Source organism: Girardinichthys multiradiatus, chromosome 20 (assembly GCF_021462225.1).
Source record: "Girardinichthys multiradiatus isolate DD_20200921_A chromosome 20, DD_fGirMul_XY1, whole genome shotgun sequence".
Lineage (NCBI taxonomy): Eukaryota > Metazoa > Chordata > Actinopteri > Cyprinodontiformes > Goodeidae > Girardinichthys > Girardinichthys multiradiatus.
The window spans coordinates 12,248,203-12,270,997 of NC_061812.1; the positions used below are offsets into that span (position 1 = coordinate 12,248,203).

General features: G+C 40.0%; 1 protein-coding gene across 2 annotated transcripts in view; it reads right to left on the reverse strand.

The window, feature by feature from the left end:
* Positions 1 to 4,951: 4,951 nt before the first annotated feature.
* The window catches only part of draxina (dorsal inhibitory axon guidance protein a), a 30,146-nt gene continuing 12,302 nt past the window's right edge, over positions 4,952 to 22,795 (reverse strand). For both annotated transcript variants that reach the window (XM_047346658.1, XM_047346657.1), the window contains exons 3-7: positions 21,716 to 21,942; positions 13,991 to 14,105; positions 7,724 to 7,816; positions 7,473 to 7,562; positions 4,952 to 6,063 (exon numbers count right to left, since the gene is read on the reverse strand). In XM_047346658.1, the coding sequence (XP_047202614.1) occupies positions 5,951 to 6,063; positions 7,473 to 7,562; positions 7,724 to 7,816; positions 13,991 to 14,105; positions 21,716 to 21,942 (638 nt within the window). In that variant the 3' untranslated portion in view covers positions 4,952 to 5,950. The remainder of the gene's footprint in view (positions 6,064 to 7,472; positions 7,563 to 7,723; positions 7,817 to 13,990; positions 14,106 to 21,715; positions 21,943 to 22,795) is intronic.

Below are 22,795 nucleotides of genomic sequence, written 5' to 3' on the forward strand. Positions count from 1 at the left end.
AGGTTCCAGAAGAGTCCCCAGAACAGAGCCAGCCTTTTTTATCAGCTTGTTGAGCTTTTTTAAGTCCCTGGCTCTGATGCTGCTTCCCCAGCAGATGATGGCAGAAGAGATCACACTCTCCACAACCGACTTATAGAAGATATGCAGCATCTTGCTGCAAACACCAAAGGACCTAAGCTTCCTCAAGAAGTACAGTCTGCTCTGTCCCTTCTTGTAGATGGCTTCACAGTTGCATCTCCACTCTAGTCTGTTGTCCAGGTGAACACCGAGGTATTTATACTCCTCCACCACCTCCACCTCTTCTCCCATGATGGAAATAGTTTTTGACTTATTCCTGTTTCTCTTAAAATCTACAATAATCTCTTTTGTTTTAGTCACGTTCAAAAGGAGATGATTGTTTCCACACCATGCCACAAAGCGGTCCACCACCTTCCTGTACTCAGCTTCTTGTTCATCTCTGATCCACCCCACGACTGCAGAATCATCCGAGTATTTCTGCAGATGACAGGAGTCTGTCTTGTACTGGAAGTCTGAGGTGTACAGAGTGAAAAGGAATGGTGAGAGTACAGTCCCCTGTGGTGCTATTTAACTTGTTTGATACAGTCTCACTGCTGTAGATGCTGCCATCTGACAGAAATTGGAGTGCCTAATATGTTAAAGATCACGGAGAGTAATACAAGAGTAGATAGGAGCCAGAGGAAGAAAGAGTGGATATATTGCAACTAATAGTGACATTTCAACATTTACAAAAATTTTTCCCTTGCACAATTTTCTAAAATTGTGTAGCCCTAGAATATGCTTTGGTCTAAATCCTTCCACTGCAGCTCTGGCTGAATGTTTTGGACTGTTGTACTGCTGGACACAGAACCTCCTCTTCAATCTCAAGTTACAGCCTGTAACAACCATTCTGATACTACTCAGTAGAGAGCTCCATCCATCCTCCCACTCTGACCAGCTTCTGTGTCTGTGCTGAAGACCACACCAGTGTACCAGCTGATCCAAATCCTGTCTGTATGCAGACTTATCCCTGTCCTGGATCCATCCAATTACAGTGGTGTCATCTGAAAACTTCAGGAGTTACACAGATGGGTCCGCTGAGATGCAGTCATTTGTGTACAAGGAGAAGAGGAGTGGGGAGAGAACACACCCCTGGGGGGCGCTGGTGCTGATTGTTTTTGTGCGGGAGAAAATGCTCCCCAGCCTCACCTGCTGCTGCCGCTCCTTCAGGAAGCCGGTGATCCTAGTGACAGGTTAGAGGCTGGGGCTTTCAGCTGGGTGAGCCTCTTGTGGAGGATGTCTGAGTTGATGGTGTTGAAGGCCAAGCCAAAGTCCACAAACAGGATCCTGGGATACATCCCTGGGTGATTGAGGTGTTGCAGGATGAAGTGTAGTCCCAAGTTGACTGCATCATCTGCCAACCTGTTTGCCCGGTAGGTAAACAGCAGGGGGTCCAGCAAAGGACCTGTGATGTCCTTCAGGTTCTTCAACACCAGTCGATCAAAGGATTTCATGACCACAGTAGTCAGGGCGACAGGCCTATAGTCATTTAATCCTGTGTTGGTGGGATTCATGGATACCGGGATGATGGTGGAGCATTTGAAGCAGGAGGGAACCTCACACAGCTCCAGTGACTTGTAGAGGATCTCAGTGAAGATGGGTGCCAGTTGGTCGGTGCAGGTTCTCTTGCATGATGGGTAGACATTATCAGGTCCTGTGGCCTTCTTTGTTTTCAGGTGCTGAAAGATGCTATTTACATCTTCCTGAGGTACTAAGTGCAGGCAGGGGGTCCAAAGGTAGGGGGTGATGTGGTGTTTAGGGTTTCCTTCACAAATACTGTTTTGCCTGTAGATCAATAGGTTTAATTTTGGAATCAGACTGCCTTCTTCCACATGTTTGCTGTGTCCCCTACAAACTTTAAACTGGATTTCTGATGACTACATTTAAGTAATAGCTTTTTTTTCTTGCCAAGCTTTCATATAGGGACGTTTTAAAAGGGCACAACAAATAGGTATCCTGTCAACAGATTCTTCCCCCTGAGCTGTGTATCTCTGCAACTCCTCTAGAGTTATGTTAAGCTTCTTGGATGCTTATCTGATTGCCCCAATTCGTTCATCTTCTATACCGCTTACTATTTATACAGCAGCAATTCATGCAGTTGTACATGCAGATTTCAAGTCAGGTACATACATTCCAATTAATCCTAACTATAAAACATAGCAGTCAAATTCAGTTTATTATTCAAAATAGTTAAAATGTTTTTCTATCTCAGGAAACCCACCAGGTTGCATCGAGTCAGTTACTTGCAGCATTCACTCCTCCTGGATGAGCATTTAGTGACAGTGGGCAGTCGAATACATTGACTTTGCAGCAATCCCTCACACCGAGCATGCATGTAGCGACAGGAAAACTTCTCTTTAAGAGGAAGAAACATCCAGCAGAACCGGGTTCAGTGTGAGTGGCCATCCAGCTCAGCAAATGTCCCCCTCCTGGAAGGTGCCACAGCCAAACACAGAGCCAGGCAAGGTGGAGCTTCTAGGAAGAGAAAAAAACAGAGAAATGACATAAAGTTAAAAGCTGTAAAAACAGCAAATAAGTCAAAATTGGAGTGTGGTATGAGAATGTACCAGAGTGAGGGAAAGTGGTCATTATGTCCTCCAGCAGTCTAAGCCTATAGCAGCATAACTACATAGATAGCTCAGGATAAACTAAGCCACTCTAACTATAAGCTTCATCAAAAAGGAAAGTTTTAAGCCTAGCCTTAAAAGTAGACAGGGTGTCTGCCTCAGACTAAAAATGGGAGCTGGTTCCACAGGAAAGGAGCCTGATAACTAAAGGTTCTGCCTCCCATTCTACTTCTGGAGACTAAAAACCACCAGTAAACTCGCAGTCTGAGAACGAAGTTCCCTGTTAGGGATTTATGGAACAATCAGATCTCTGATGTATGATGGAGCTAGATCATTAAGGGCTTTATATGTGAGGAGGAGAATTTAAAATCTATTCTAAATTTAACAGGGAGCCAATGAAGGTAAGCTAAAATAGACAAAATATGATCTTTCTTTTTAATTTTCATCAGAACTCTTGCTGCAGCTTTTTGGATCAGCTGAAGGCTTTTAACTACATTTCGTGGACATTCTGATAGTAAAGAATTACAAACGTCCAGCCTTGAAGTAACAAATGCATGAACTAGTTTTTTAGTGTCACCCCTGGATATTTATAATTTTGGCAATATTCCAGAGGTGAAGGAAGGAACTCCTAGAAACCAGTTTCATCCATTTGTGAACGATTAATTGATCAGTGTTATGTGAGATATTCAAACCCTGGGAAATTTGCTTTATAACCTAACCCTGATTTGAATTTCTCCACAACTGACCTTTCTGGTGTGTTCTTTGCTCTTCATACTGTTTGTTCGCTAATGTTCTCTGACAAACCTGAATACATAAGCATGCCACACTTTTTAAATTTATATTTGTAAAAAAAAAAACAACTGAAAATCAGGTATAATTTCCCTTCCATTTCACAACTATGCACTACTATGATATGGTCTATCACATAAAATCCAAATGAAATACATTGACATTTGTGATTGCTGTTATATAATTTGAATATGTTAAGGACTATGACTAATTTTGTGAGGAACTGTAATGATCAAAAACAAGAACTACATAAAAGATGATGATGACCGTGCTAGACGAAAAAATATTTGAACCAAAATTTAACTGTCCAGCCAAAAATAAAAAGAAGGATGAAAAGAATACAACACCCTGCTTGCTTCTACACCTGCTGAAACATTCATATTACCAGCACCGAAAAGGGCACGGTACTTAGGAATGTAAGATGTATTTAGTTGTAAATGCGGCTCAGTATAGAACATTTGTGTATCTGTGGGTCTGAGTGTGAGCGCGCTTGTGTATTCAAGGTTTCTCTATGAAAATTTGCAATAGTAAGTGTGAGGAGCCACAGACCAACCCCCCTGGACCCGGGACAGATATGGAGGAGATCCGAGCCACAGACATCCAAAGTCCCCAGAGCACAGGACTGGGACTACCGCAACCCCCCCCCCCCCCCCCCCCCCTTAAAAACAAAAGTCCGCACTGCCAAACAGAAACAGTTTAACTGTAAGAAGTTAGGATGAAACCAATTCTTCTTTTTGTACAGCTAATCATACAGTGTCTAACTTTTTTATATTATAAATACATAAAATAAATATATAAGGAACAATATTTTCTAAAACTGCACAACCTATCAACAAATGTAGCTGTGATACTCTCATTTTTGAAAAAAAAGTAACCATGTCACATTGCAAATTGTAACATCTTCCATTTTAACTGTTAATTGTCAGAAACAATCAACACTGAACCTCAACATAAATTATCTGGGCATCAGCAGCTAACCCCTATAATGCTAATGTAATGTGCACTTCTGTTGACCTTTTTCTGTATTCTAAATCAGTCCTAATCCTGTTGCCTTTGTCCTGTTTATCTTAACAGAGTTGATCCTTTGTGTGCAGCAAGCAGGGCAGATGGTCCCGGCACCATCCATTGTGACCCTGAGGCCCAGGTCATCTCTGAATCCCTGTGACAGCTCATGACTCATGATTTTAATCGTTAACCACATTATTCATGTTGTAAAATAAACTTAAATGTAGAATTACCTTTCAGAATTTTGTGCTGAGTGCGTGGTGGAAAACATGATTAGAAAGCAATTGGATCATTGGAGACCTTTTTGTTTAGTTTTAAACTGAAATGTCTTTAACAACTAACGATATATTATTCAGCTAAAACCATTGCAGATGTACAACAATGGTTAAAAAGTCATATTCCTTACTTGCTATGTTATCCTTGCACATTTCTTTTTTTTCCCATTAGTATATGAAGCTGATACAGAAGAAATCATGTTTGGGAGCCATTTTTTAAAATTCATTGTTACTACATAGGGAAAGGTACACTACACGTAGTTTCTCAGTAAGTGTTTAATCATGAAAAGAGAAAAACACAAATGATAGACATATGACAAACATATCCAAATACAGAATAAATACAAAACAAATATTAGGACATGTACAACATTAAATTGAAAAGTAAATAGGTATCAGTGTTTACTAAAGTATCAGTAAAGGTTAGGAACCTTTGAGTTGTGGCATCATTTTAAAAATCTCCTTGACATTTAGAAGTTCTACATTCATACATCAGATCAATTAAAATAGTTTTTATAGATAAATTGGTGAACCTGCTTAACATAGTGACTAAGAGGTAAAAGATCAAAAACATCCCAGTTTTCCTTTAAACATTTCTGTGAGTGATTGCTTACTGGGTTTAAAGTATTACAGTTTGCTGATGTTGAACTCCAAAGAAATTAAACCAGTACAATAAAGGTGTTTTAAGAGATAAGTCATTTGGAAACAACCAGATTCATTAAAGGATTTTTCTTGAAGGAAGCTAAAATTAAAAATACTCAAATTTTGCATGACAAAGACAACACCAAAGGTAATCAACACCTAATGACTGACAAATACGAATTCAACTTGGTGAAGAAGAGGGAATCTTTTAAAATAAATCAGATTCAAACCACAACAAATTTTCAAAGAACCAGTGGACGGGGTACATTTTGTAAAGTGTTGTTGTAGAAACATTTATTTTAGTATTTTTTATATTAAAACAAGGTGCTTAAAGATGTTGACTTGCTGGGACATGGTGCACAGATTAACCCATAATCAAATATTAACAAAGGATTTTTCAGTTTAGTTTCCTGCTACTTCAAAACAAATAACCAGATGTTTGTGTCCAGTCAGCTAACATTTTCAAGTTGATTTGAATAAAAAAATTAAACACAACAAGAGATCACCTTTAAGCACTTTTTCCTTTACAAGTGTCATGGCTGTCCTGTTGTATTTGTCAAAGTAGTCACATGTTTATTCTTCATGCTCATCCCCCATCTTTTCCTTCCCTCTTCTTCATATGGTGATGAAGCCTCCTTGGTCACTGCTGACTGACTCTGGCACAACGCAGCGGCCCCTCCTCCTGGTCACACGTCGCTTCCGATGAAATTTTGCATAACAACGAAATCCTGAAAGATATATTCATTAAGCATGTTAGCTTAAATCTAAATTATCTATCTATCTATCTATCTATCTATCTATCTATCTATCTATCTATCTATCTATCTATCTATCTATCTATCTATCTATCTATCTATCTATCTATCTATCTATCTATCTATCTATCTATCTATCTATCTATCTATCTATCTATCTATCTATCTATCTATCTATCTATCTATCTATCTATCTATCTATCTATCTATCTATCTATCTATCTATCTATCTATCTATCTATCTATCTATCTATCTATCTATCTATCTATCTATCTATCTATCTATCTATCTATCTATCTATCTATCTATCTATCTATCTATCTATCTATCTATCTATCCGACTATCCGATAAAATATGCTGTTCTGTGCTTCCAAACATTTTAACTTCACAAAGAAAGGCCTTCATTGAGATTTGAACCTGGGAGGCAAACATAGAGTGCTGTGATAAAGAATTTTCCAACGTTACATTATAACTGTTTTTGCTTTAATGTCAAATTTGAATGTTTCAGATACATCCGTCCAATGTCAATCTATGCAGGGTTGCTGGTGCCTGTTTTCAGCGGTCATTGGGTGAGAGTTGGGGCACACCCTTCACAGATCTTCTGTCCATCACAGGGCAACACAGAGAAACACAGGACAAACAACAATGCATGCACACACACTTCATTTTAGAGTAACCATTTAATGCAACATGCAGATGTTTGCACTCTGGTAGAAACCCAGCATACCTAGAAGGAACCCATGCATGCATGGGGAGAATATGCAAACTCCATTCAATAAGACTCAAGGCCAGGATTCAAACTTAGGACCTTCCATGAAGTTGACTAAAAGATCTAAAAAAGCTACATATTGTGCCCCAGTCTAAAGATATTCAAAAACAGGAAGGAAATGGATATTGACATCTATCAGTCAGGAAAGATTTACAAAGCAGGGTTTGGGACTTTAGCAAACCCTGCTTCGTAAATCACAGTAGAGCTCTTACCCACAAATAGAAAAAACGAGGAACTGTGATGAATGGTGGTGGCATTCATATTTTATAAGAGTAAATTTTGTTTATTATGAGATCAAAAACAGTAATTGAAAAAGAAAATGATGAATTGAAGAGGAACAGAAAAGCCAGATGGGAGCTAAAATATGATACTTTTCTGAATCAGTTACAACCGTGTCACAAAACCAAATAAATCTTTTGAGTAATTTACCAACATTTATATCAAAAGGAAACTGTTTTATTCTGTACTTTTAGTTCTATTTGGAAAATAATTTACCATGATAGACAACTCACATCATAAATCTAGTCTAACTCAGCTGGAAATATTCATGAAGATATCAAGTCGCTGATTCAAGCCTACAATGAAATCTACTGCTCACTGGCTCTACTCACCTTCCTCACACATGCAGTCATCATAGCATTTGTTGTTCAGGCCTCTGTTGTGAGGTTTGCACTCATGTTGTCTCAGGTCACAACATGAACCTTACAAGAAACACAAATTATGACATATTGTGTTATTACAAGTGTGATCTAAAAGATGTTTCTTGAGCAGAAAAGAATGGATTTAGTTAAGGTAACATTTGTGAATTAAACAATTTATTTCTATCTAATCATGGAGTTATTTATGTTATGTTTCTACTGACCTGAGAGACAGTCCAGATGGTGATCACATGGCTCAATTGCATCTGCATCTGCAGTCATATTTCCACTGCTGAGATTTTTACTCCGCCTCTTGTCTGCAGCAAGAAAAACATTTTGACATAAAAAAAAAAAAAATAGTTTGATATTAAGTCAAAGTGACTGAAAAAGTTGTAGCTCTGGGAATTTCGGTAATTAATTACCAGAGCTTCAACTTAACTTTTTAAAAAGAAAAAAATTTTTGTCATGTTTTTTTTTCCTTCACAATTTTAAAAAGACAGAATGAAATTTTTCAACGGTCACTCCTTCTAGGCTCAGGGTACTACTTCAATGACTTCAGATTCCAACTAAATTTGTTTTGATGCAAATTCAGGGGTCTGTCTGCACCTTATGGTAGGAGACAAAGTGCAAATTAGAAGGATTTTTATATTTATTGAAATAAATTTCAATTTCTGTTATTTTGAAATGATAAAATACAACATGTAATTGCTGTGTCTACAAAATATACATAACACTGAAATATATATTCTTCATGGCTAAATAACAGCTAATGTTGTTGGTTTTTAGTCAATCAGTTAAAGTAGCAGTAATTTAGCAGCAAAACCCTTTATTTCCAAGTAACCTAATCTCCAATGACCTTCAAACACGTAATTTCTCTCACTGTATCTGTTTGACTACAGTTTATGGTTGTAAATGACAAGATAATATGAACCTGTGAAATAAAACAAAAAATGTTGCCCTGCGATGGATTGGCAACCTGTCCAGGCCGTACCCTGCCTCTCGCCCATAGACTGCTGGAGATAGCCACCAGCTCCTCCGTGACCCACTATAATAAGCGATATAGAAGATGAATGAATGAATGTTGATAGTAATTGATGGGGAAATGTCATATTTTACAGCCAAAAAACTTAAAAATCTTAAAATATGTTGTTTTCTTAGTAGCTGAAAAGCAAGGTGCACTTTCTTTAAGAAAAAACATTTGAAGGCATGGTTCTCTAAAATAGACACTTATCGTATATGGATGATGATGTGGCATATGTAACAGCATAGTATGGTAGCCAATTGTTTTAGAAAGAAAACATAGAAAGTTCTTTTTTGGAAAGAAAACAAACATATCAAACAGATTTGTGAGAGCTTACTGGCCCTATGTCAAAAAGGATGACGCAATCTCCTCAACTTTCCCCAAAGAACTGCTAAACAGAAAAGTGGGTGAAATTCGTATAAAGTATAAACATGAAGAGGAGAGATTTCTAGTTCTAAGTTCAAAACACCTTTTACCCCAAGATCAAAAAATAATTAAAATCTTTGCTTCAAGGGAAGTACCAGCCCAATGCTGAAAGAAGTATGAAACACTGGCATTAATACGGTAATGAGAGATAGCTCTAGAAGTCAGCAGCCAGACCATTGAGGTGACAATGGGTGTTTTTTTGTAAATAAAATTTACAGAGAAGGATTTTTTAGGGCAACACAACTCAACACAACAGTCAAAAATTACAATGTCTTTCTATAAGCTGCAAATTGTTTAATAACTATTTGCTTTAGGGGGGAGCGTTATTTTTTTATATATTTTGGAGAAGTCAAGAGCGGCTGTTCAGTCCATGGCCGTCGGACCAATACTGAAGTTGGAGGTATAACCTGAATGCTGACACAGAATGGGTTAGTTGTAAGTTACACCCACGCCTTTTTCACCCAGCAAGACATGAGGTGGAGGTTTACTCTAGCAAGCATCATCATGGTCATGATGACGGACAGACAGCAGATGGACTTTCACCTGAGCCACAGGTGAAGTTAAATGGCTTGGCCATGACTGAAAACAGTAGGAACCTCTATGTAAGCCTCTAGTTCATTTGCATCGTAATGTGGAAAATATCTGTCATTTAGTTCATTCCAAAGCAAAACATTTTATCCTAAAGTCACTAAACATCAAAATGTCCTCCAGATCACCACATTGCATCTCATTGTTGCAGCCAGTCCAGGCCAGTTCTACATGTAGACATGTCTCCATTCTCACGCTACTCTCCAATTTTGCATTATTTGCTGTTATTTCAGCTTTTAACTTTGTTCTCTCTTTTCTCTTCCTAGAAACTACACCTGGCCTGGCTATGTATCTACCTGTGACACCTTTTTGGAGAGGGGAATTGTCCGAGCTTCTGTGGGCAACGACTTAATGCTCACCCTCTACCGATGATCCACATGGCCCTGTCTTTCAGTGTTTAACCCTTTCTCTCTCCTAGACATGGCGATTGACTGAGCTTAACTGTAACAAACTCTATGTGCTCTCTTTCAGACTCTAACCTTGAAAACTGGCTAAGAGTTTATCTGTTCTTTCTTTCTAGGTGAAACGACTAAAGGAGCTACATCCATTAACATTTAATTTTCCTTCCCATAGAAAGTACTTTTGGATCAGTGCTTCTGTGTTCTTTTTGTGTCTCTGCTCTGTTCTCTCAAACCCCCAGTCGGTCATGGCAGATGGCCGCTCACACTGAGCCTGGTTCTGCTGGAGGTTTCTTCCTGTTAAAAGGGAGTTTTTCCTCTCCACTGTCTCTACATGCTCATCTGGGAGGAGGGAATGCTTCAAGTCACTGACTGGATGCAATCTGCTGGGTTTCCTTAGACAGAAAAACTTTTTATCCAATTTGAATAAATAATTGAATCTGACTGCACTGTTCAATGATTAGGATTTATTGGAATGTATGTACCTGACTTTTGCGAAGTGCCTTGAGACGACATGTGTTGTGAATTGGCGCTATATAAATAAATTGAATTGAATTGAAACTGAACTGAATTGAATAGACAGAAAAAAGTGGGGCTCAATAAACTGGGAAAATATAACGGTGCCAGTAAAAGATTAGAATGTGCAAAAGTAAGCCTTCCCCCTCTCCTTTATATCTTCTGTGCTGATTCTAAACAAACAGCTCTGGGTCTGTGTTATGATTTGGGGTTGTTTAGTTTTTGGTTTCTGGGTTTTTGTTGGTCTTATTCACAGTTCAAGTTTTGAATAATGTTTCTGTTTATTTTCCTGGTCATGCTTTAGTTTTGTCGTCTTGTTCATGTTTTGTCAAGTTTGGTTTTCGGATCTGGTTATGCTTTTGCTTCATGTTTTTCTAGTTTGTGTTCAAGAGTCTCTGTTTTGCTCCAGCCACGTTTTGTTCTGTTAATTCGGATCACCTGCACCTATTAATCTGTCTTGTTTCACCTGGTCACACTCCATAAATACACACCTGTTCTGTCATTCATGGCGGAAACATTTCTCAGATCATGTCTTGTTCTCAAACCAAGTCTTGTTTTTTGATCATGCCATGCGTGTCTTGCCTGCCCGTTTTGTTCCTGGCTCTACTCTGAGTCCCTCCCGGATGACCGAGCTTCTCACCCTATCTCTAAGGGAGAGCCCAGACACCATGCAGAGGAAACTCATTTCATTATTGTTTTCTGATGAGTCCACCTTTACTGTTTTCCCCACATCCAGGGGAGTTACGGTGTGGAGAAGCCCCAAAGAAGCGTACCACCCAGACTGTTGCATGCCCAGAGTGAAGCATTGGGATGGATCAGTGATGGTTTGGGCTGCCATATCATGGCATTCCCTTGGCCCAATACTTGTGCTAGATGGGCGTGTCACTGCCAAGGACTACCGAACCATTCTTGAGGACCATGTCTTGAGGAACATTGTATCCTGAAGGCAGTGCCGTGTATCAGGATGACAATGCACCAATACACAGAGCAAGACTGGTGAAAGATTGGTTTGATGAACATGAAAGTGAAGTTGAACATCTCCCATGGCCTGCACAGTCACCAGATCTAAATATTATTGAGCCACTTTGGGGTGTTTTGGAGGAGCGAGTCAGGAAACGTTTTCCTCCACCAGTATCACGTAGTGACCTGGCCACTATCCTGCAAGAAGAATGGCTTAAAATCCCTCTGACCACTGTGCAGGACTTCTATATGTCATTCCCAAGACGAATTGACGCTGTATTGGCCGCAAAAGGAGGCCCTACACCATACTAATAAATTATTGTGGTCTAAAACCAGGTGTTTCAGTTTCATTGTCCAACCCCTGTAGATCAACCGGTAAATCGAGAGCTTCACTTTTTGACTCTGCTCTCTTTTCCCCACGACAGACCGGTATAGCGCCCGCATCACTGCTGATGCAGCACCAATCCGTCTATTGATCTCCCGCTCCATTTTTCCCTCATTCGTGAACAGGACCCCAATATACTTGAACTCAACACTTGAGGCAGGACCTCCCCCCGACCTGGAGAAGGGACTCTACCCTTTTCCAGCTCAGGACCATGGCCCCGGATTTGGAGGCACTGATTCTCATCCCGGCCGCTTCACATTCGGCAGCAGCTGCTCCAGTGAGAGCTGTAGGTCACGAGCAGATGAAGCCAATAAGACCACATCATCCACAAAAAGCAGAGATGCAATCCTAAGTCCGGAGTCCAACCCTCACCAGAAACGAGTCAAATTTACTGCCGGCAATGCGGACCAAGCTCTGACACTGGTCGTACATTGACCTAACAGCTCACATCAAAGAGCCTGGCACCCCACACTCCCGGACTACCCCACACAGGATTCCCACGATCGAACGCCTTCTCCAAGTCCACAAAGCACATGTAGACTGGTTGAGCAAACTCCCATGCACCCTCCAGGACACTGCTGAGGTTGTAGAGCTGGTCCAGTGTTCCACGGCCAGGACGGAAATCACAATGCTCTTCCTGAATCCGAGGTTCGACTATCCGATGGACCCTTCTCTCCAGAACCCCCGAACACACTCCACGGTCCCCCGTTTTGAATAGAGGGACCATCACCCCGGTCTGACAAACCAGTGGAACTGCCCTTGATTTCCACACGATGCTGCAGCATTAGCCATCACAACCCTATAATATCCAGAGCCTTAAGGAATTCCGGGCGAATGTTATCCACCCCTGGGGCCTTACCACTGGGGAGCTTTTTTATCACCTCAGTGACCTCAGCACCAGAGATAGGAGAGCCTGCCCCAAGGTCCCCAGGCTCTGCTTCCTCAGTGGAAGATGTGCCGGTGGGATTGAGGAGGTCTTGGAAGTACTTTGCCCACCGACCAACAACGTTCCGTTGAGGTCAACAGCACACCCTCCCCACTGTAAACAGTGTTGGTGGTGTATATGCTTGAACATGGTGTTAGTTATGGACAATCCATGATGCGCACAGAAGTCCAATAACAAAACACCACTCGGGTTCAGAACCATTCCTCCCAACCACACCCCTCCAGGTCCCACTGTCATTGCCAACGTGAGCGTTGAAGTCCCCCAGTAGAACAAGGGAACCCCCCCGGAGGGGTGTTCTCCAACACCCCCTCCAAGAACACCAAAAAGGGTGGGTAGTCTGAACTGCTGTTTGGTGCATAAGCACAAACAACAGTCCGAACCCGTCCCCCCACCCGTAGGAGGAGGGAGGCTACCCTCTCGTTCACCGGGGTGAACCCCAATGTACAGGCGCCGGGATGGGGGGCAACAAGCCCACCCAGCAAGCCCACCCCAGCTTGGCGCCTCTCACCAGGGGTAACTCCAGAGTGGAAGAGTGTCCAACCCCTCTCAAGGAGACTGATTCCAGAGCCAGAGGCGTGTGTCGAGGTGAGCCTGACTATTTCTACCCAGCTCAGGGTTGTTTTTTGTTTATCTGCTTCAGCAAAATGTTTTCTTCTTCAATCCTATACTCTGGTTCTCTTCATCCTTAACTTCAACTACTAACCTAACAAACACCAAGTAAAATTATTGTGAAACTTTTTTTGCTCAGTGCTTTTACCAACAACTGTCATTTTTCATTAAATCTCATTGATTAGTGCCTTTTTGAACACTGAACAGATTTTAATATCTTACATTTTAAAAACTACACTTTCAGCCTTTTGTAGCAACCTGATACACCAACAATAGGGGTGCAGGAGATTTATTGCTTTAAACATTTTTTTTCTGTGTTTGCTTTGCTTTTGACAGACGCTCAGGAATATTTTCCTGTGAAAAGTGACAGTTTCCACTCATACAATTTTTTTGTCTAAGCAGTGAAAATGACACCATCCTCCATTTTCTAAAACATGTATGTTTTGGCCCCCACTTTGGTATGTTCAAATAAATCATTTTAAATATCCCTTAGAAAAACCTTGTGGCGATAGAGACCAGGAGTTTTGTTATTGTAATCAGATATAATAATGACAATTTTGATAAAATTAACCGTCTCCCTAAAATGATTTTCTCTTTCAATTAAAATCTTTACTGAAGCCAACTTACAGTCACATTACTAACCTTTCCTCCTGGAAGACGGCCAGGCATCCACAGGCTTCATATCTTCATAATCCGTCCAGTCAAAGAGCGCCATGTCTAACGTTGGCATCACCTCTCCTTGTCCATGTGCAGACCTCTGAAAATAAAACATAAATTAAAACTGCAACGTCACAGTATACTAACCCATTTCAGGGGAAACATTATCATTAGGCCTGAGCCATACTTGATGCAAAATACAAACAGGCTACAACAACATGCAGATAAACAAAACATTTGATCTTAAGTCAGCTACACAATGCAATATCTTACATCAATCAAAAATTATAATTACAATTTAAAGTTAATAGCCTGCGGGTGTAAATAACACACTGCAGATAGTTTCTTCAGTCGTTTGCCAGCAGCAGTAAGTTATGAAAGTTTACAAGTAAATATATTAATGATGTTTTGAGTAAAACATTTGTTGTGACCAGCAGCAGTAATGCTTCAGCAATTCAAAAACTACCCTCAAAGGGACAACAGAGATAGCAGCAAAGCTTTGGAAAGCAATCGATTGGTAACAGAGAAACTGTCTACCCTCAGACTAGCATACAAATAAACTTTATACAACATAAATGTTTATAAATACACAGTTTAGAGAGTGAAGCTTACAGATCATTAACCACAACTGCACACTTCATCTGTTTTTATTATGGACAGCAGGAGACTAATGCTGGCTGCAGGTGATTAGCATTCTAAAATGGATTTTTATCAAGTGTGATGGGCTTTATTATGATAATAAGTGAACTATCTTACTGAACAATACTTACTGCTACATTTTTTCCTAAGTATTTAAAAAATAATTAGGATGTAATAAACCTTGGTGTGAAGGTGCAAAATGACATGATGAGGCTGTGTGCTTAGAGACAGGAGGCCTTAAGGTCTAGGCAAAATGCTTAGTTATTGATAGTGTCTAAAGAAAATACTTTAATACTGACAAATCAATAAACTGAGATACACAGTTGGCATAAAAATAAATGGATAACATGAGGCTCCTTTGACTTGCATACTATACACCTCTATATATGAACCACCCTCAAATGCAGTAGCTTTGTGGTTATTTATTAGTAGCATTCAACTCAAATTAGATTTGGTAAAAGAAAATGTTAGAGCCCGACTTGCCCATAAAAGAAGAGGATCTACAAGAACCCACATTTTTACTACTTTATCTGTTTAGTCCAATCTGCATGTGGAGCACAGCGTTTTCTTATAACAGATAACATAGAACGCTGGGGTCTTGCAGGTCCAAAGAGCAAGCAGGAACTTGGGAGCCACATTGTGAGTAGAACAACATTTAATGGCAATTATACTTGTAAAATACATAAAGACGTAGGACACAGAACATGAGCAGAGTTACTGGAATGGAGCAGACATACAATGAAAACCAGTGTTAAATACAGAGTCAGGGTGGAGAAATTACCAATGAACTGGAAGAGCTAATCAGATTAAATGTGGAGCAACTTGTGCCAGGGAGAATGCAAGGCAACTGAAGGAGGGAGGCTAATTAACACAGGAGTCCAGGAAAATATCAGACATATATAAACACAAGAATGAGCCAAGAACCTAATCTACAATGAATAAACTAATATAACAGCATCTAGAGAGCAGAAACTACAAGGAGAAAACAGACCCATAAAGAAACTCAAACTCAGACACCTCCAGATGACACTAGACCAGCAAGGGGTAGATAAACCACAGAGGGAAAACCTCTGAGAAGATTTGAGGTGATTCAGGAAGAGAATGTTCAAGCACAAAAAACTAAAAGATGATGAAGGATTAAGCAGTGCCCCTTTAGGTCTCCAGTTTTCAAAAGTGATATCTTCGATTAAAAATCTCTTTCTTAGCTTGCTGAATTTTTCAGTCAATAGTTTGTTTCAAATATCAAAATATTATTGCTTTAATGAAAAGATGACAGTCAAATGAGAGGTTTGTGTCACTGCAGCAAAATAAATCCCCTCAGCCGTTATTTCTTAAAGAAAAAGCCATGAAAAATATTTCTAGAATCTATTCATTCAAGGGAAACAAATACCTCACTGTGTAATTAAGTCAGCAGGTCTCTGGGATACTTCAAATGAAATACACAAAAGAGTAAGCTCCTGGTCGAAGTAGATCCACACTTTTGTTCCTCCCAGCCTCTGAAAACAGGCTGCAGAAAATATCAATCAGATTGATTGCAGGGGGATTCCTGCTCCTTGACAGCTGCTCATTAAACCTTTAACTAAAAATAGATTAAATAATAATTAAAGAGTCTTGCATCCTTAGGTGTTTGAGGTTTGGTTTTCTTTGTGTCTGTGTTTTCATCTTGGGCTGCATGGTGGGACAGTTGGTAGCACTATTGCCTTCCAGCAAGAAAGTCCTGGGTGCGAATCCTGGGCTGTGGTCTTTCTGCATGGAGTTTGCATGTTCTCCTGTCCATGGATACAGGGAGAACATGGGTACTCTCTCTGGGTAGTCCAGCTTCCTCCCACAGTTCAAAAACATAGCTGTTAGGTTAATCTGTCTTTCTAAATTATCCTTAGGTATGTGTTCTAGGAGTGTGTGTATGCATTGTTGTCCTGTGTTCACCCAATGACTTCTAGAGATAGGTACCCATGACCCTCCAAGGAAAAAGCAGGTATAGACAATGGATGGATGTTTTCATCACCTCCGTGTTGTTTATTTTGCTCTAAAGGTATTGCCGTACACAGTTAATTCCTTTGTGTTCATTGGTGTCAGCAAGGCCTTGCCATACTAGTTAATTCCTTTCAGTTCTTACTTATTTCTTGTTTTCTGTGTATTGTAGTTTATTTTATTTGGTTAGTATTTGTTGTTTCCACTGTTTAGTAGTTGCTTTGTGTCTTAGTTCACCTCCCTCTGTGTTAATAAGTCTCCCTCATCAGTTTTCATGCTTCCCTTCTGTTCCAGCTGTCCCACATTATCCCCTGATTTACTCACCTGCATCCAGTGCCATTCTCCACACCTCCCTCAGTATTTAAGCTTCTAGTTTAGATTTGTTCATTGCTGGATTCTTCTAGTACCATGAAGGGCTGTTTGGTCTCCTGTTCCTCTGTTGCTCCTGTTACCCTGTCTGTTTCTCTATCCGTGCTTTGTCCTGTTCTCCTTGTGTTCCAATGTTTTGTTTTGTTTTTTGCTATTTCTTTATCAATAAATCATCATCATGCTCATCTCACTTTTCTGTCTGCACTTGGGTCCTACTCCAAAACCACACATCATGACACATGACTCTGAATATAGGTCCCGCAAATATAATTGGTATATCCTCACATAGTCCAAAAATATTTCATGACCGAGTATTTTAGGAAAAAAGTATCTTCTTCCATGTCAGTTTACAGCATCTGTTTCAAGACATTAAACCTGGTGTATTCATATAAGGTTCAATGGATTTCCAAAGCTTTGAAAATGGCTTTGTGACCTTTTTAAGACCAATCAATTTTAATAACTTTGTTTCTTATCGGCTCTTGTATTTCATTAGACCGGGGAGGGTTGCATTGTTTTTTTTAGATAATTTCGAAATCATCATTTGAAAACTGCTGTCATATTTAATTGGATTATCTCTTAAAATCTATATGAAATAGAACTGGAGTGCACAAATGTCAGGCATAACAAGAGAATGCAAAATGTACGCATATGGGCCATAGAACCACATTTAAAATGTGAGAAAACAGAATAAGTCACCAAAGCACTGTGCTTCTCAATCATTACTTGAGCCTTTCTTCCAATATGTTGAGTTGGAGCTATTGCTGAGTTTGCCGTATTTTAGAGAGCTTGACTACAACGGAAGAGCTGAGCAGGCACAAAGAGAAATCACAGTCAAAATCTTCACAGGAGGTTTTCGCACTGTGAGTGCAAAGCATTCAATTACCTGAAGAAGCATAACTGTAACTTGTGTAATGTGTTTACTGAAATTCCTCCTCAGGTGCAACTTCAAACATCTTGAAACATTTGGTGCAGTTTGGGCATTGGTCTGATTGGTATTTAAATAAATTACAGCTCTATTTATAATTTGTGCTCCTGACCTGTATGCCTTAAACTTTAAACATAACACAGCTCATACTTAAGAAAACAATATAAAGCTGTGTTACCAAAAGCAAGATAAAAGCAAAATTCTCAACAGGTATTTGATCCATGAATTGACCAATAAATTCCCTGGCTCAATTAGAATTGTTATGTAAACAGTCCTCTTCATCATGCTGTTCACATTGTGTCTTCATGAGACCAAGACTACACCAATTGATCAACAGTACCTCGCCTTTGTGAGGCTTTAAACAGGATGTTCTCAGACAGAAGTGACCACTAAGCTTAAACTGTCACAGAGTGTCATCAGCAGGTTGTAACAGAGATACAGAGAGACTGAAAGAGCCACAAAAAGGTAAAGAAGTGGAGGTCCTATGGCCAATCCCTACACTGATGACAACTTTATTGTTATCAGTGCCCTGCAGAACAGGATGATGAATTCTACTCAACTCCAGGCTCCTATAAGGTAGGACAAGTGTCACGTCAGACCATTCAGAACCGCTTACATCAGGATGGTCTGCATGCTAGATGACCTGCAAGGGTACCTGACCACACCACCGGGCACAGGTATGATTGCCTTGCATGGGCCAGGGAGCATGTATGCTGCACGAGGGACCAGTGGATCTCAGTGCTGTTTACTGCTTAAAATCGATTCACGTTGAGCAAAAATGATGGCCGCCAACAATGTTGGAGACATCAAGGAGAATGCTGTGCATCAGCCACTGTTATCACCAGACAAGCCTTTGGTGGTAGTAGTGTTACAGTGTGGGCAGATGTGTTTAGTCACTACAGTACTGCCCTACCCTTTGTGAATGGTACAATGACAATCCCATACTAACTGAATAACATCATTAATCCAGTCATTGTGCCCCTTCATGAAAAACACAAGACTAATTTTATCTTCATGGATGACAATTAGCCAATACTAACTTTTTGTGAGTAGTGTACATAAATTGCACTTAAAAAGCACTGCTACAAAACAAAAAAACTACAGCAAGAGAAACAGATGTGATGAGTGTTAAGTTACAATTAAAACAGAAACAACTGTGAAATTGTTTTTTTTTTTGCATTCAAAAGGTAATATTAAGTTTTTATAACCCTGGAAAGTTATTTTACAATTTTTCATTATAACAACTAGAATCTTTTACTTACCGTACTTGATTGGGATTTTAAATGATTATCAACACATAGTAGTGTTTAAATGTAGTTAGGAAGGAAAATCATATGATGATGCCTTTTGTACATGTTTTGGTGTACTGATAGTGATAGCTATGATGAAATACTGTCTAGGTGATCATAGGCTGCTATGTGCCTAGGAAAACTAACAGTAGACATCTATTTGAACCCACAATTTTCATGATGAAATGTGGAAGTGGCAGCATCATGCTGTGAGAATTCAGCAGGGACTAGGAAAATGGTTGATGAGAAATTTCTTTCTGCTCTCGGTGGAGGAGGACGCTTTTTCTCTGTCTCCCGCACCCCTCCCATATCTGCCCTGCTTCAGCTCTTTTCTCGAGAAAAAGACAGGGTGAAGGAGAGCCCAACTTGTCCGGACTGGACGTTTTTCTCTGGATTCAAAATGGACTCCTGGCTGAAGTGGAGGATTGTGTGTTTGTCGATAATGTCAGTCGAGGATGTGGAAGATATGTATATAATTGGATGTTTGATATCAGGATTTCTGCTTTTTGGAGTAGGTGGTTACCTGGCATATCGAGAAATTTCGAGAATGTCAGCAGCTGTTCTGGCAATTGAGAGGCTGAATGGCATGTATGATGGGATCTTCAGAGCGATCAACACTCAGACTGAGATGTTACATGAGCCGAATCGCAGACTGGATGTGATCCTTACACAGGATCGCAGGCAGGTTGCGGTTCCTGAACTCAGGGGTGAAATGGTATAAATCTTGGAGAAAGTTGTTCGCTCGGATCTGGCAGAAAGACCATGAATTTGGCTGTTTGGATTCGCCTTTGAGAAGCACCAGCGAGACTCTCAAGGCTGACGGAAAATTAAGAGTCAGCCTAACCCAAATAATTATTGTTTTCCTGAATCTGGCTCCCCTGCACGGCCTTGATGGCTGGCTATCTTCAACTTCTCCTGGAAGTTATGTAAACATGACGCTCTGCTCCCTCTGCCCCCTCCCTTCCCTGAGAACATCTGTGGACCTGCTCAGAACTTTGTGGCCGGTTGATGAACATTCCAACGTACCATCAAGGACAATGGCCTCTGTGACAGTGCTTCATGGACTTACTTGCACACACTTACTTGCACACACACACATGCTCAATATAAACATATGCACCCCCTCACACCACCTTCACCATTCCCGGCATGATGTTGTTTTGTAAACTTGTTGCTTCTTTGTGCTGAGGTTTTTTTACAATCTCAAACTGTATCCTGCTAAGGATAAAGTGGGAATTATGATTTTTTTTCCCTCTACTTACCTAATGTGGCCTCTTTTCTCATCTAGCAAGGGCAGCGCCTGTGAGTGGGCAGCAAAGCCTCGGTGACCCATCCCCCCCTTGTCTTGTGTCATGATGTATGTTTGGATGGGTTGTACTGGAATTCTAATTTACCCTCGGGGATCAATAAAGTATCTTTGAATTTAATTGAATTGAATGAAGCTGAATACAGGGTAATAAAGAAAGAAAACATGTTAGAGTTGGCAAAAAGCTCTAACAGTGTTTAATTTCACCCAGACTTTAGACTGGTGTGAGACGCTCACCTTGCAGCAGTACCGCTCAAAACATACAGCTAGGGCTAAAATGCACTGATTTAGAACAAAGCATATTGAAATATTAAAATTGCCAAGTAAAAGTCTAAACCTAAATCCAACTGAGAATTTCTAGCAAGACTTGAAAATGGCTGTTCAAAGACCCTATCTATTAATCCAATTGAGCTTAAGCTACTTCGCAAAGAAATAAACTGAAAAAAAAAAAGAATCTGTTCCTGGCTTTGCAAATATAGTACAGACATATTGTAAAAGATTTGCAGCTTGCAAGATAATGTATACACAATCTACAAAGATTTGTGTCTGTAATGTTTGTGAATTCTCTTGAAGGGAACTATGAAAAGATGTAAAAAATAGTTGGATTCCTACAGACATCCGAAGGGGAAATTTAGTTTATTTGGTGGATGTTTATGTTATGTTGCCTGTCATCGCTTCCAGGAGTCATAACACACAAGTCCTGCCTTTAAGTGATTCTAAGAGATCCATTTCTCTCTTTTACACTTCAGCCAAAGATAGACAAATAATTTGCTTTATACCCAGAAATTGACAGAACTTCTTGAAAACATGTATGTATCATTCTGGGTGGATGTGACAGGTGGTCAGTGTTGGCTTCTGCACCCCTAGAGGTTAAAAAATAGGAATGTGGTGACACAGGAACAGCAAAATGCTTACAGAAAACACGCTCTTGAACTCGGGGACCCAGCGGTCTAGTTCTATTACAATGAACATGGTCATACCTCTGAAACACACTACAACTAAGAGCCAGAGATGTGGCGACTGTTGGAAGACATTTTTCACCAGCAGCGTTCAGCTTCACAATTTATTTTCTAAGATGATCTAAGAGGTTTCGAGCAGCATAACTGCAGCAATGGGGCCCCATTTTCACTAAATTTTCTTGGCACACTGGAGTCACACTGAGGTACAGGAGACACAGCCTTTAATAAGCACTCCAGTTTTGTTGAGGTTACCTGGGGTTTGGCAGAGCCCGGGCGAAGCGTTGGGGGATGCTCGTTCATCACTGTGGTAACCATGGCGGAGTCAGAGTCAATGAGGCTGACAATGGGGGAGGGGGGTTCACTGGGTGGGGTCACGTCAAGGGAGGGGGAGGTGGATGTTGAGGCTGACGAAGGTGGAGGATCCTCAAATTGGTTTCTGTCCTTGAACGCAGAGCTGGTGTCGGACCCTGAGGGAAACCCTGATAAGATGGAGAAACTATTGTTTTGTTTTGTTTTGAATCTGAACAAAATCTACAAGGGCATACTCACTTTATTTCTTCCCATTGGTCATCGTACTGGCTTTTTGTTTGACACTTCCAATTTTTGCAATCCAGTCTTATGTACAGTTATTGTTTTCTTAGTTTTTCTTCACTTTATTATAGCCGATCATCCCAAATTTGTGTGCACTGTTAAACAAGGGAACATTTATACAACCGGCAGATTTAGGTTTAAAGTAATCTTTTCATGTATCAACTAGTTGGAAGTAATCTTAACATTTTGTAATGGCCCATTAATGGCCCGGTCCATATTTGACAAAGAATCTGTGGAGGAAGCTAAAGATTAGGGTCATGGCAAGGAGAACCAGTGGAAACATGCAGTTATAAGAAGAATCTGACTGCTTTTATGGCAATAAAGATTTTTCCATTGGGTATTGAGAAGGGGAATTTTGAAATGCTATTTCTTTTTTATAAATGTAACTAGAAAATTATTTTGTTTTCTAAATTGAAACTCCCCTAACATTTTTTATTATCCATTGAGAGAAGCCTGTTTCAGTTCCTATCAGAAACACACTTCTTGGTTGAATAAAATAGATTTTACCTGGGGCATGAATTATTTTGGGCTCAACTGTATATTTACATTCTTCCGGTCAGATGGTGATTTTGCTATCAAAAGTTTTATCACTTGTTTTCTGATCCCCAGGATTCACTTTTTAGAATTATTCGGTGCATGTTGTTTTCTGTCTTATTTCTTCATATTTTGTTATCTGCATTGTCTCTTGAATCACATTCATGTTTTACAATCAGCTTCCAAAATTAAAGTTTATTTTTGAAG